A 12,196-nucleotide genomic window follows, 5' to 3' on the forward strand; every position below is an offset into this window, starting at 1 on the left:
CCTCAACATCTCATCCACTCTTTTTTATACCAACAGAGAATGAGCAGTAGTGGAAGAAGTGCTCAGATGCTTTATTGAAGTAATAGTGCCAATGCAACAATGTAAAAATACTCCATTACACGTAACAAATCCCGCAGCTAAACACATCAAAAGTAAAAATTACGCATTCTACAGAAAAATGGCCTCTGTGACTGATATAGTATAAAATGTGACATAAGATTGAATGATGCATCCATGTGTAAGCAGCATTTTACTGTTGTAGCTGGTCTAGGTTGAGCCTGCTTTAAATACCATGTTAGAAGTCTAAATGGAAAATCTCTCCTTGGTGGAGCTGCTAAATTATGCTAAGCTATTTTCTAATAGTATTTTCTAAGCACATCACGTTTCTCATGTAAAATGTTAAATCTGAAAAGTATCTATAGCTGTATATTATTCAAACATATTCATTAAGGTGAATATTTGAGGTGCACAACAAACCAAAGTCATACCTAACTGATTCTACTTGAAAGAGAAACTCAAATAACACAACCGTTAAATTCACACATTTGGTTTATTTGTTGCCATTTTGAAAAGATCATAAATATTGTCAAATGCACATAAGCAGTGACAGTCTCTCCGCAGCAGCACTTGTGCATTCTGCTTGCAGCCACAATCCAGCGTCCCCGCAGGCTCCGAGAGGCAGGAGGCTCACACACTCAGACAAGTCATTCAAGTCTCCCCCGCCATCTAATAGTTCAGTCAGTATCTTTTATGACATAAAAGTGCATTTATCAACAAGTTGCATTCAAACATTGTCCCATACGTGTGATATATATGACCTACTAGTGCTGCCTGCATAAACCATACTCACACATACACCTTATGATAGCTATAAACTACAGTAGGAAGAGCTGAAGAGCCCCCTGCAGCTGAGACAGAGAATTGCTGCTGCAATATTACAAAACCTGTTTCCTAAACAGTGTTTTCTACTTGAAAAAACAGATGTTGAATGTACACATGTTGAGAAGCAGTTATCAAATCACAAACTGAAACCATGAAACCGAAAAGTAGACACCAAGGAGGGTCTATTTTTAGCACTGCTCACAGTAGCACCGAGACATGGCCTTCAAATGGCACAAGAGAGAGAGCAGAATATACACAACAAAGATGGGTTTCCCAGAGAAATCTCCACTATTCACTACAGATTCATTTAATGCTTTCATTCCTCTGGGAAATCCAACCTGTACTTGTATGGCACTTTACAGAGATGCACTAGCAAAATTCAGCAGTTTTGTATCAAATCTCTCCCTAAAAATGTCCTTGCTCACATACAGTGCACAATGGTCATTGACATTACATTGCTTACTTACTGTTATTCCAAGATCACCAACTCCAAATGTCTAACACGGCATGGGGCATCATCTGTTGTGCACTTAACATGGCTGGTCGTGTTATTACAGTGTGACTTGTGTGTGTGTGTGTGTGTGTGTGTGTTCACATATGTGGTATCTCACCAGGCTAAGGCACCTAAATGTCCCTCAGATAGCGAGCCAGGCTATTCAGGTCAGAAGGGAAAGCACCCATATCATGTGCAGATTGTATTGTCCGAGCTTACACTGCTGTTATTGTACTTGATTGTCATTCCTAGATTTTCAAATGCAGCAGAGATGCGATTAAATACGTGGGACTCTAAGTGCGCTGTGGCGTTGATCGCATCAGAATACAATTGATTTTAGCGGAGATAGGTCTTACTAAATGGCCTACACACTTCAAGCAGGAAGCTTTATCAGACTGAAAACATGAGAAAAGCAGGTAGTGGGGGGGAGTTATGTTAAAACCGGGGTTTGCACTGAACACACTGAAGCTGCTGGTAGACTCAAGGTAAAAATAAGTAAACCCATTTCAAACTTCCTCTGTAACAGAAAATCCTGGAAAAAAAATGTCTTTTTAAAAAATATCTCACAGTTCATCCTATCATAAAAAGATGAGGATCAAAGAGTTGGACAGCATATAAAATCACTGATAAATCCGTAAAAAACAGAGTTAAGAAAAGATTGGTAAAAGCCATGATTGTGCTGAGCCCATCCTCAGCACCGCTCCGCTGCAGTGTGAGTGTGTGTGTGTGTGTGTGTGTGTGTGTGTGTGTGTGTGTGCTTGTGCCAAAACAAACACAAATAATCACATCTTGATACTGCCATTTGTCTAGGCATTCTTCCTTCATCCTCCCACTGTGAAGTTCCTACAAACAACAGCGTCTGTTCGGTTCTGCGTGCATTAACTCAAGACATGGGGACTGGAAGTTGGGAAGGGAAACTACAGTGAGGGTCAAAATTGGAGTATCAAGGGTTGGTTTTCTGGGTTTGGGCCATTTAGTCTGGAGTGTTTGTTGGTGGAGGGGTTGAAGGTGAGTCTTCCTAAGATTGGGGGAGGTGTTGTCGGATAATCTCTCTGGACTGAGGGGGAATCCTGTCGGGAAAACGAACAGAAAACTCCACAATGAGGTCACCGCGCTGTGATGGGTTCTTGGGGAAAGGCAGGCCTTCCCCTCTGAATCGCTTCACCGTCCCTGGCTTGATGATGTCGTGACAGGGGAGCGAGATGATGCGGTTTTCCAGCGTGGGAATGCTAACTGTGCAGCCACACAACGCCTGCAGGAGAGGAGATTGAGAGGGTTAACATCTTTAGTAGCAATGAAGTGCCAAAGCCATGAATATCTCGATGACTTCATGTTTCCATGAACTAAAAACTTTAGTTTATCTTTTCTCAGTAGGTCAACCTAACAGGTCAAACTTCATGTTTTCTGCGTGTGCTCATTGTTTGTGTGAGTGAGTGAGTGAGTGAGTGAGTGAGTGAGTGAGTGAGAGAAAGAAAGTAGGCTTATCATTTTAGAATTAACTGCAGCACTGTGGGGACTACAGCATTTGGAACAGAAAACACGACTTGGCAGTGGAACAGTTTTCTTTGTGTCTTTATGTGTGTGTGTGTGTGTGTGTGTGTGTGTGTGTGTGTGTGTGTGTGTAAGCATGTCAGTGTTGGAGCAGCTACACATTGCACAGGGGACTAATTTTAGCAACAGTCTCATGGCCAGGGCTAATGAAGTGAGGGAGGAATCGGCTGAGCTTGTAAATAGTTGGAGGGCTTGTCAAATGGGCTGGCAGAACGAGGTTGAGAGAAGACACGCACGCACGCACGCACGCACGCACGCACGCACGCACGCACGCACACACGCACACACACACACACACACACACACACACACACACACACACACACACACACACACACACACACACGTGTGCCTCACCTTCTTATCACAAGGACTGATAATATCCAGTCAGTGCATAGAGCGCTACACTAAACATGGAGACCTGAGGTTATCTCAACTTCACAGGCTTTCCAGTGAGCATCACTTGCCAGATTTGCACTGAATAGAAGAACTATTTAAACCCACACTCTGTGAATGAAACACCCTGATGAATAAAATACTTTTCTTATATAATGTATTTCCAAACAACTGTTACAGAACAATTTACGACACAAAACAAGGACAGCGAATAAATACCATAATGGTGTGGAGAAAGGAAGATGGAGAGCCATTGTGGAGGATCTAAAAATAGAACGCGAACTTGGAGACTATAATTACCCGGAACAAAAAGAAGCCATAAAGAGGAACTTAAAAGTAATTTTTTAAAGGAATGATAGTGGGGCAACCAAGGGTTTGGGACAATGACCGTGCGGTTGTGACATAACTTGAGTCTGGCTGATGTCAACCAGAGTTTAGCATGTCAACATGCTAACACTTGCCAATTAGGAGTGATTGATTTTTGATTTGATACACTAGGTACAGATGAGGCTGATGAAAATGTCTTCATGTATTTGGTGATAAACCAAAGTATTGGACTAATAGATGAAAAGTCAGGGGGTCAGAAAAAGCATTACAATTCTTCCCGAGGGGAACATAAATGTGTGTAACACATTCCTTGGCAATCTATCCAAAAGTTATTGGGACATTTCATTGAAATCGGCAGATGTTGAACTCATGGTGGTGCTAGAGAAACCAAAAAGTTGAAGTTCCCCTCTCCGTTTTTTCCAAAACACACCAACACTTGATACCAATCATCTCGATGCAACCAGCCCTGCATGACTTGATGGTGATATTGCTTTCATTGGCGCATGCTCAACCTTTTTTTTTTTTTTTTAAACAGAGACGGTCATGTGGACAGACGAAGTTCAGTCGAGCAGAGCAGCTGCTTCAGAGGACAGACAAGGACAGCTTTCCAGCCATGACATCAGCCTCCTTTTCCTTGCGACATACATTAGGAGGTGATTCAGCCGACTGTGATGGAGACTAGAGCTCATCCTCTTGTTATGAACGGCTCCATTCACCAACATGAGTCTTACACACAGAGACAGGTTGCCATGACGCTTGGCACACACTGCCAGCTGATCTGAGGGCCCACTGATTGCATAAGCCTCAGCTCAGACAACATAGCTCTAGAGACACAAACGCACACAGATACACTGTGGTTTTGCTATATTTGTGAGAATGATCTATAGATTAATTCCCGAGGGCCAGATCCTGACGTTAACCATCACTGTTACATGCTTAACTCCACAGCTATGATCAGCTTCTTTTTTTTTTTTTGCTGAGAGGACAAATGATCAGTGTCATTTATAATCCAGTGTGTCCTCAGAAGGCCGTGGGCTGTCAATTCAGTCTACCTGAATACTGGTTGTTATTGCTGTATTCAAATTAACAGGAGTGAATCACATGATTGTTAAAAAAAATGCACAAATGTTGCTTTACTCCCACTGATTCATCATCTTCTAAAACCTTGGATGGCTAGTATACTTGCGTTTCTGAATTGATATCAGAGGTAGCTGTAAAGAAACCAATTTGCCTTTAGAGCCCAACAGATACAGTTAGCACCTATGTGTGTTTTGGATGTGGGTTTTTGCTGCTGAGCTAATACCACCACACTGCAGAGGCATCATCATATTAATGCCAAAAAGAGCCAGACTAAAGATCCAGATATAGGTCGGTTTCAGGGAAATCAATGTGTCAAATTCCCGCTTTGCTCTCTAACTGCTTCTGACTGCTGTCACATTAAAGCCATTGCAGGGCTGGAAGTCGCCTCTAGCAGAGTCTCCCCAGGAGTTTAAAGCTTGGTCAACGAGTTTGGCAGCATGAAATGAAGCTGCTCATCCAGGCATGCTCCAGACAGTATACAAGACTGAGCAACCAAATAGCAGGGGAATCCTACAGCAGTCGAAATAAGACAAAATGACTGTATCTGCTTCCTCTTTTTCTTTTTTGTCCTTTAGAATTGGCTGTTGGCTAGGTTTTATCTGCCGGTGCATTGCATAACGTTGGTGTGCAGCATGTGCTGTGTTTCACTGCAGCATTTAGCATCTTCAGGGAAGCACAGCAGAGTGGAGCAGAGGAATATGAGCTCTTATTTGCTTTGGATACTGAATCATCTGACCCACTTCCCTAATATTCCCCAGATACCCCCCCACCCCATCTCTCCTTTTCTCGACATCTTTAGCTGCACCAGAATTAAGTCTCTTATCAGGCTGCCATAGGAGCAGAGGACTTAGCTGAGGGACTTCTGCAGTGTAAACTTAACCATTGTGCAGGTTTGATCAAGTGACATCTCCTGCTTAATGCAACTTAATAAACTACATTGTGCTCTCACTAACTAGGCTGTCTTCATAGATGTGTGCACGCACCCTTGTTTACCGGTGAATTACTTCTGTAGAGTCGGTGCTGCTTTTAGAGGAAAACCGTTTAAAATTGACTTGAGTGGAGAACAAACAACTCCCCTGGCATCTCCAGCTCTTTGAGAACACCTGCCATTAGGCAGACCACGAGGAGCGCAGGACAGTGTGGCAGCGCTATTAGAAACATTAAAGCTTGTGTAATTCACAAACCGTTCAGAGCTGTGCTGGACTCGATGCCCTCGTAGGAGCGGCTAATTAAATGTCCTGCCAGTCACAGTAATAGCAGCCTGGATTGTCACCACTATCACACTACAATCCATCTTTAAAATGAGTGTGTTTGCAAATAAGCTAGAAGATGTAAGAGCGTGTGTGTGTGTGTGTGTGTATGTGTGTGTGTGTGCGCACGCGCTTATTCCTGTGTGCAGCTTTATATGGGCCTGCGTGCATGTGTGTTTATGGATATATATTCGTATAGCAGTGCAGAACAAGTGAGGACGATGGCTCTATGCCGGTCACACAAGGACACCACATTCCCGCTGTTTCTCTCACACTGCAGCGACAGAGACTCTGCAGTTCACTGATCCTGCACTCCAGCAACACATACATACTCACTCTTCAATATGTTTTATATATGACCACCCACCCAGGACATTATCCTATCATATGAGTTGCAGTCTCACCTCTCCACCTCGTCCACCGATTGCCCAGGTTGAGTGACAAGAATGTTACAAAGAAAAGGAGTGGAAAAAGGTGTGCCATTTTGGAATATTCGTCAAAGCCTTTTGCAGCTCCATGAATACATTCAATTTCTGCCTAGTTTGCTCCACTGGGAATCAAACTCCCAACCTCAGCAGCATTATCTGCTCATCTACATCCAGAACCGTGACAAAGAGAGAGGACTGAAGATAGACAGAAGAGCAGATGGCAAGAGAGTAGAGAGATAGTTTGAATAAAAAGGGACAGACGCACCTCTTTTAGACTGATCTTGCAGTTAAAAATGATATTGGAACCGTCTCTCTTGAAGTGGACGTGCCCTTTGTCTTTCAGCACAAAGGCTATGTCGGCAGGAATGTTCTCAGGGGTCTCGTCCCCCTCCTTTGGGAAGGTGATCTTGGTCCCCTCCTTCCATCCCTTCTTGATGATAATGTTAAGGATCTTGTCCTCTGTCCTCATGCTGCGACCATCTGGGTTCAGCCTGCGGCGGGTGATCTTCATGCGCTTGGTGCAGCCATGGAAGATCTCTTCCAGAGAGACCTTCAGCTCGTGAACCACCGGAGGGTCCTGGTGCTTTCGCCCTGTCCCCAGGCGCTCTGACGGCACCCCCCTCCTCCTGCGGCCCTCCCCCGGGAAGCCGTTGTTCACCCCCCCTGGAAAGCCGAACTGTCTCCCGATATGAGCGAAGGGGTCATCCTCATCCACGTCCATGTCCTGCTCCGCATCGTGGTCGTTGTGGAAGGAGAAACCGTTAGAGCGGCTGTGGCTGCGGTTGGAGCCAAAAAACATGTCGAAAGGGTTAGAGCCTCCAAAGAAAGAGGCAAAAGTGGCATGGGGGTCTCCATGGAAGGTGTAGTGGTACGTTGAGCCGCCAGGAGCACCTGAAGAGCTGCTGCCTCCTGTCCTCAAACCTGAGAGAGAAAAGAGAGAGAGAGAAGAACATGAGTCCTCAGATGCACATGCACACTCAAATACCTACTATGCTGAAAGACACACATTAATATGAAGTCAGATTCCAGACACAGGACAATGTTCAGAAAAGACTGCGTGTGGGTAACAGCAGGGAGAAGAGCGCAGCCCACGTGAGTGGGAAGAATCCCACGGCATCACTGATCTTCCAACAGCGCTGGAGGAGTAGAGGAACTCATAAAATACCAGGTCACTCCATCCAACACGCTCACACAAAGACACCTTTTAAACAGAGACACATGCACAAAACACCTACGAATGCAAACTGCAGCAGCCGCAGCTATTCATATCTCAACCACGTAATGATCGAAAGCCATCTGTCTGTCAGCACACACACACACACACACACACACACACACACACACACACACACACACTACACTAGCAGCTGAGGTAGACTACAATGTATTAGAGCTATTAAGTGTTGTAGACAACCACACACACATTTCTGCACACAAACAAGACAACATGGAATACTCAGTATTATTACTTCAGTGACTGAAGCCCTCCACTGTGATATTAGATGCTGTTGAGCTATTTTAATAACAGCTTAATAACTCATAACGCCTGTTTAACAAGGCCTGCACTCTCTGACCGCTTTCACTCAATGAACCTAGACAGACACAGACGGACAGATAGGATCAAACCCAGACATGACCCCTCCCTCCTCACCTTCCTCTCCTAGCTGATCGTAGACGACCCTCTTCTTGGGGTCACTGAGTACCTCATAGGCCTCTGCGATCTCCTTGAACTTCTCCTCGGCGTTGGCCTCCTTGTTCTTGTCGGGGTGGAAGCGCAGCGCCATGCGCCGGTAGGCCTTCTTGATCTCCTCCTCGTTGGAGCCCTTGGGGATGCCCAGGGTCTTGTAGTAGTCCTTCCCCATAGCTGCACACACGCATACACTTTCAGGATTGGGACCACCCCCCCCCCCCCCCCTCTTCAGCTCAGGCCGTGGTCAGTCACTGGTGAGAAACAAGGTTACTGTTAGAGTCTTTTAACACTCCTCCCAGGCGGATGCTGGACAAATATATATATATATATATATATATGTGTGTCCTGGCAGAGGTGCAGAGTGAACTCAAGAGCTCTCCTTCAGGGCTTTACTGTGAAATCTATTTGGTGATAGTTGGAAATGAGAACACAGAGTGTTGGTTTTTACTATCTGTTGCTATGGGGATGTGGTTGCTGTGCCGGTGTATTATAGAGCAGAGGGATCCCCTTCATCTGATTTATCAACGGGCTTCTCTCCCTATCAGCTCAGCCTGCCAGGTAGCACACAGACGATGCTTGGGATAATTTGTCTCATGTGCACTTATTTTGAGAAGGGATTTTGTGCAATAAATACATTTGACTTAGCCATTGGTTGATCCTACAGAAGATCTACCCTCAGATATGTAGTGTTAAACCAGCTGGAGACACACAGCCTGTCAGACAGCAGAAACCTCCTCACTGGGACAATGCGGTCCTCTAACAGGACAGTGTTTAACCAAGACGGAGCAAAAGTCCACGATAAGACCTGTGACATCTAATTGTACATTGTACATTGTAATGTCCTGCTAATAGCCTGATCTATTTTAGACAAAGACCTAGCCAGCTTTCTATTTCAGTATACAACCCAAAATGTTAAAGCCCGACAATTTAGTCACCACCGATAATTTAGACTTTCATTTACACCAAATATTGGTTTATACCGACTGATAAAAGCGAGACATTTCCCATATTAACCGATACAATGAAAAATTAAATATTAGTGAAAAAAACAGATTCAAAGACGTTACACGATTTCGGGGCAACGCGGACGCGGATTATGGAAGAAAGGAGAGGAAAATGAAATAAAGAAAACCCTACCAGAATGCTCAGCAATATCTGAAGAATATCGACACCAACATGGTCCGGCTTTCTGTCCCTCTTTCCTCCGGTCTGCTTATCTGTCTGCCGCCCCGGCACCTCTGGGTCCTTATAAATTGACGTCAGGAGGATCACAGGCTCTGAAATAACCGGTGACCGAACACTGAGGCGCATCTGACGTCTCACTGGAAAACCTCAGACAACTGCCCGTGCAGCCTGCCATAAACCTAACAGTACATCCATCAACTGAACGAAGAACTCACTGCTACCGGGCTTCAGAGAGAAAACAAAGGGGGGAAAGTTCATCATCTCGTGATCTCCTCACGAATACCCATCATTTAAAAAATCATACTCAACTTATTAAACGAGGCTGCATCGCGAGTTTACAAACTACATTTCGTAATCGTGGTTGCTATATTGGTCAACTCCCCTTCCATTGTCATGGTTTTTCCCGATCCGATCCCTGTGGTGTAAAATCTGATCCGATTTAGGCAGATTTCGCTTTAAAAGGCATAAAAACAACAGATTAGTTTCCTTACCGAGCCCGCTGCTTTTTGTCCGATCGATACTGGTCCTGTCTGTGTCTAAAATATCCGTTTGCAGTCTGGAGGGCACAGCCAGCCCTCCCAACCAGTAGGGCTCTTTGTTCAAGGTCTGCTCACAAACACACTCAGCACTCACACTGAGTTACATTTAAGGTGAAGTTATATTTATGTATATTATATATTATGTGGAAACAGAGCAGTGGCATTGCTTTGATATTGTCCTCTTGCCAGATGTATCAGTCTGAGCAGGCATGTCCGAGGCTGAGCAGGTAACAGAGTCATATTTGGAGAGAGAGCGAGAGAGAGCACTATAGCTGACAGAAAAATAATCACCTGGTAAAAAAAGATGTGCGTGCGTGATCGTGTAGTCGTGCCTTGGTTGACTTGTGATAAACACTGAGTCATGTGATGACTCCATATAAACACACACACGCATTTTGATCTTCTGTCTTTGTAAAGATCGATGTATTCAGAGTCACATCCTACTTTCTACATAACTAAACTCTAAAATGAGCCCCAACTTTAACCATTTTCTGAACTCTAAACTTAAACAGTGCCGCCCCAAAAAATAACCCACCCTTTAGCCCGGCCCTTAGTGCTGGACCACCTCACCCCGACTGAAATTATAACAGTGAGCCCAAGATCAAACCCAGGGACGCTGTGAGGCATTCTGGTACTGACTTTGAAATGTCTTTAACTCTAATCCTTAAAAGTATAAACGCACTCTAAAAAAAGAGTGTGTTTATTACATTACACACTAAAATAGTGAAAGGACAGTCTTACACCTTTTAACATGAAAACCGTCTTTAAGGCCGTAAAGCAGGATCGACCTGGAGAGCCTTATCATGTCGGCTGATATTCCCTGGTTCATTCCCAAACAAATATCCAATTCAAACATTAAAACCAGTTGTGAAACAGGAGCTACTGGGCCTCTGGAGTTCTGAGACCCTGGTTGGGAATCCCACCTTGATGCTACATCTCAACCTAACCATACTTTCAACAGTAACCCGCTTCCCACAATCCAGATACAAACCAACATTAACTTCTTTCCAAATATCCTCTCAGCTTTTAGTTTTTATAGATAGATTAGGGTCTCACAGTGTGAGTGTTCCTCCCTGGCTCCACCACTGTTCAGAGCACATCAACAAGCAACCTACCAGCTTTCTAAAACATCACACTTATAACAGCACCGAGAGGCAGATGTCTGAGTCATTATTGATGACTTTTACTGTTAAGTAGGTACCGTCAGCGGGGCGAAGTGTTACCGCTCTGCTGGGTCAATGAGAGAGAGAGAGAGAGAGAGAGAGAGAGAGAGAGAGAGAGAGAGAGAGAGAGAGAGAGAGAGAGAGAGAGAGAGAGAGAGAGAGAAAGAAAGAAAGAAAGAAAGAAAGAAAGAAAGAGAGAGAAAGAAAGAGAGAGAAAGAAAGAGAGAAAGAGAGAGAGAGAGAGAAAGAGAGAAAGAGAGAAAGAGAGAGAGAGAGAGAGAGAGGAAAAGATGGTTTCTCAGTTGGAGGAGCCTGTCTGACACACACAAACGCACACTTGCTTTCACACACATGCATATACTCACACACACACTAAGCATTCAAAACAATGCCAGCAAAGGGAGGGAGACATTCCCGTCTGTGCAGCTGAGTGTGTGTTTTGGCAGCAGGGAGGGACTTCAGGCCAGTGCAGCTGTCCCAGAAGAGCAACTGGTCAGTTGAGGGCCTGTGTTGGACATACATGTACACATAGGTTACCCAATAAACATACTCGTTTCTGTCAGAAGTTCTTGCATTACTTGTCACATTTCTGAGAACGTAATCCCATTTCTGCGATCCCACGCAGTGTGTGTTTGATTTATGTCTGCAGCCTAATTGCCAATGATGACCGAGGGGAGTTGAGCCGCCACGTGCTGCTCTCGTTGCTGAGAGTGCACTCTAACAGTCTAGGAACAACTATTCCTGACCCGATGCAGGGTTTCCATGGTGACACAGGAATCTGCCAGACAGTGATGCGTCTGCCAGGAATACTCAGCAATGTGTCCTCTGAGCAACTGTATATGTAGACATGTGTGTGTGTGTGTGTGTGTGTGTGTGTGTGTGTGTGTGTGTGTGTGTGTGTGTGTGTGTGTGTGTGTGTGTGTCCGTGGGGCTAATGCTTGAGAGCAAGCTGTCACATAAACATCTCCTGCTCCAGTGTTCTCCACCACCTGAGCTGAGAGACGGGAGAACAGAAGGTCCATCAGACGGAGTCAGATGAGGGGTTCACTGAATACACGGGAGGCCGTGTGAAGAGGAGGCAGCGATAAGCGCCTGTAAGCATCTCCCACCTTCTCTCTCTCTCTCTCACAGCCTCAGAACACCCCGTCCTTTCCACCTCCTCTCTCACTTCTACCCTTCCTGTAACCATAGAGACCATCGTTGCCTGAAGAG

At 44.9% G+C, this 12,196-nt stretch overlaps 1 protein-coding gene across 4 annotated transcripts; it reads right to left on the minus strand.

Moving 5' to 3' along the window:
* Positions 1–531: 531 nt before the first annotated feature.
* dnajb5 (DnaJ heat shock protein family (Hsp40) member B5) lies at positions 532–10,081 on the minus strand. Of its 4 annotated transcripts, none has more exons than XM_068703588.1 (4): positions 9,774–10,081; positions 8,059–8,271; positions 6,673–7,328; positions 532–2,627 (listed from the first exon to the last, which is right to left on the minus strand). In XM_068703588.1, the coding sequence occupies exons 2-4, from the start codon at positions 8,267–8,269 to the stop codon at positions 2,394–2,396; spliced, it is 1,101 nt and encodes a 366-aa protein (XP_068559689.1). In that variant the 5' UTR covers positions 8,270–8,271; positions 9,774–10,081; the 3' UTR covers positions 532–2,393. The 4 variants fall into 4 exon arrangements, with proteins under 4 accessions (XP_068559689.1, XP_068559686.1, XP_068559687.1 ...); XM_068703585.1 differs by having other exon boundaries at positions 8,059–8,348; XM_068703586.1 differs by lacking the exon at positions 9,774–10,081 and adding an exon at positions 9,235–9,476.
* Between the last annotated feature and the right edge of the window lie 2,115 nt (positions 10,082–12,196).

Source organism: Cebidichthys violaceus, unplaced genomic scaffold, assembly GCF_023349555.1.
Source record: "Cebidichthys violaceus isolate CVI_PGR_0920_01 unplaced genomic scaffold, fCebVio1.0.p SCAF_9, whole genome shotgun sequence".
Taxonomy (NCBI): Eukaryota; Metazoa; Chordata; class Actinopteri; order Perciformes; family Stichaeidae; genus Cebidichthys; species Cebidichthys violaceus.

Bases quoted from the DNA above. Each gene is read 5' to 3' on its own strand.
- dnajb5 (XM_068703588.1), bottom strand. From the start codon at position 8,269: ATGGGGAAGGACTACTACAAGACCCTGGGCATCCCCAAGGGCTCCAAC. The intron at 7,329-8,058 runs GTGAGGAGGGAG...TTTCTCTCTCAG, and splicing joins CGATCAGCTAGGAGAGGAAG to GTTTGAGGACAGGAGGCAGC. The intron at 2,628-6,672 runs GTGCGTCTGTCC...CCTCTCCTGCAG, and splicing joins GCAAGATCAGTCTAAAAGAG to GCGTTGTGTGGCTGCACAGT.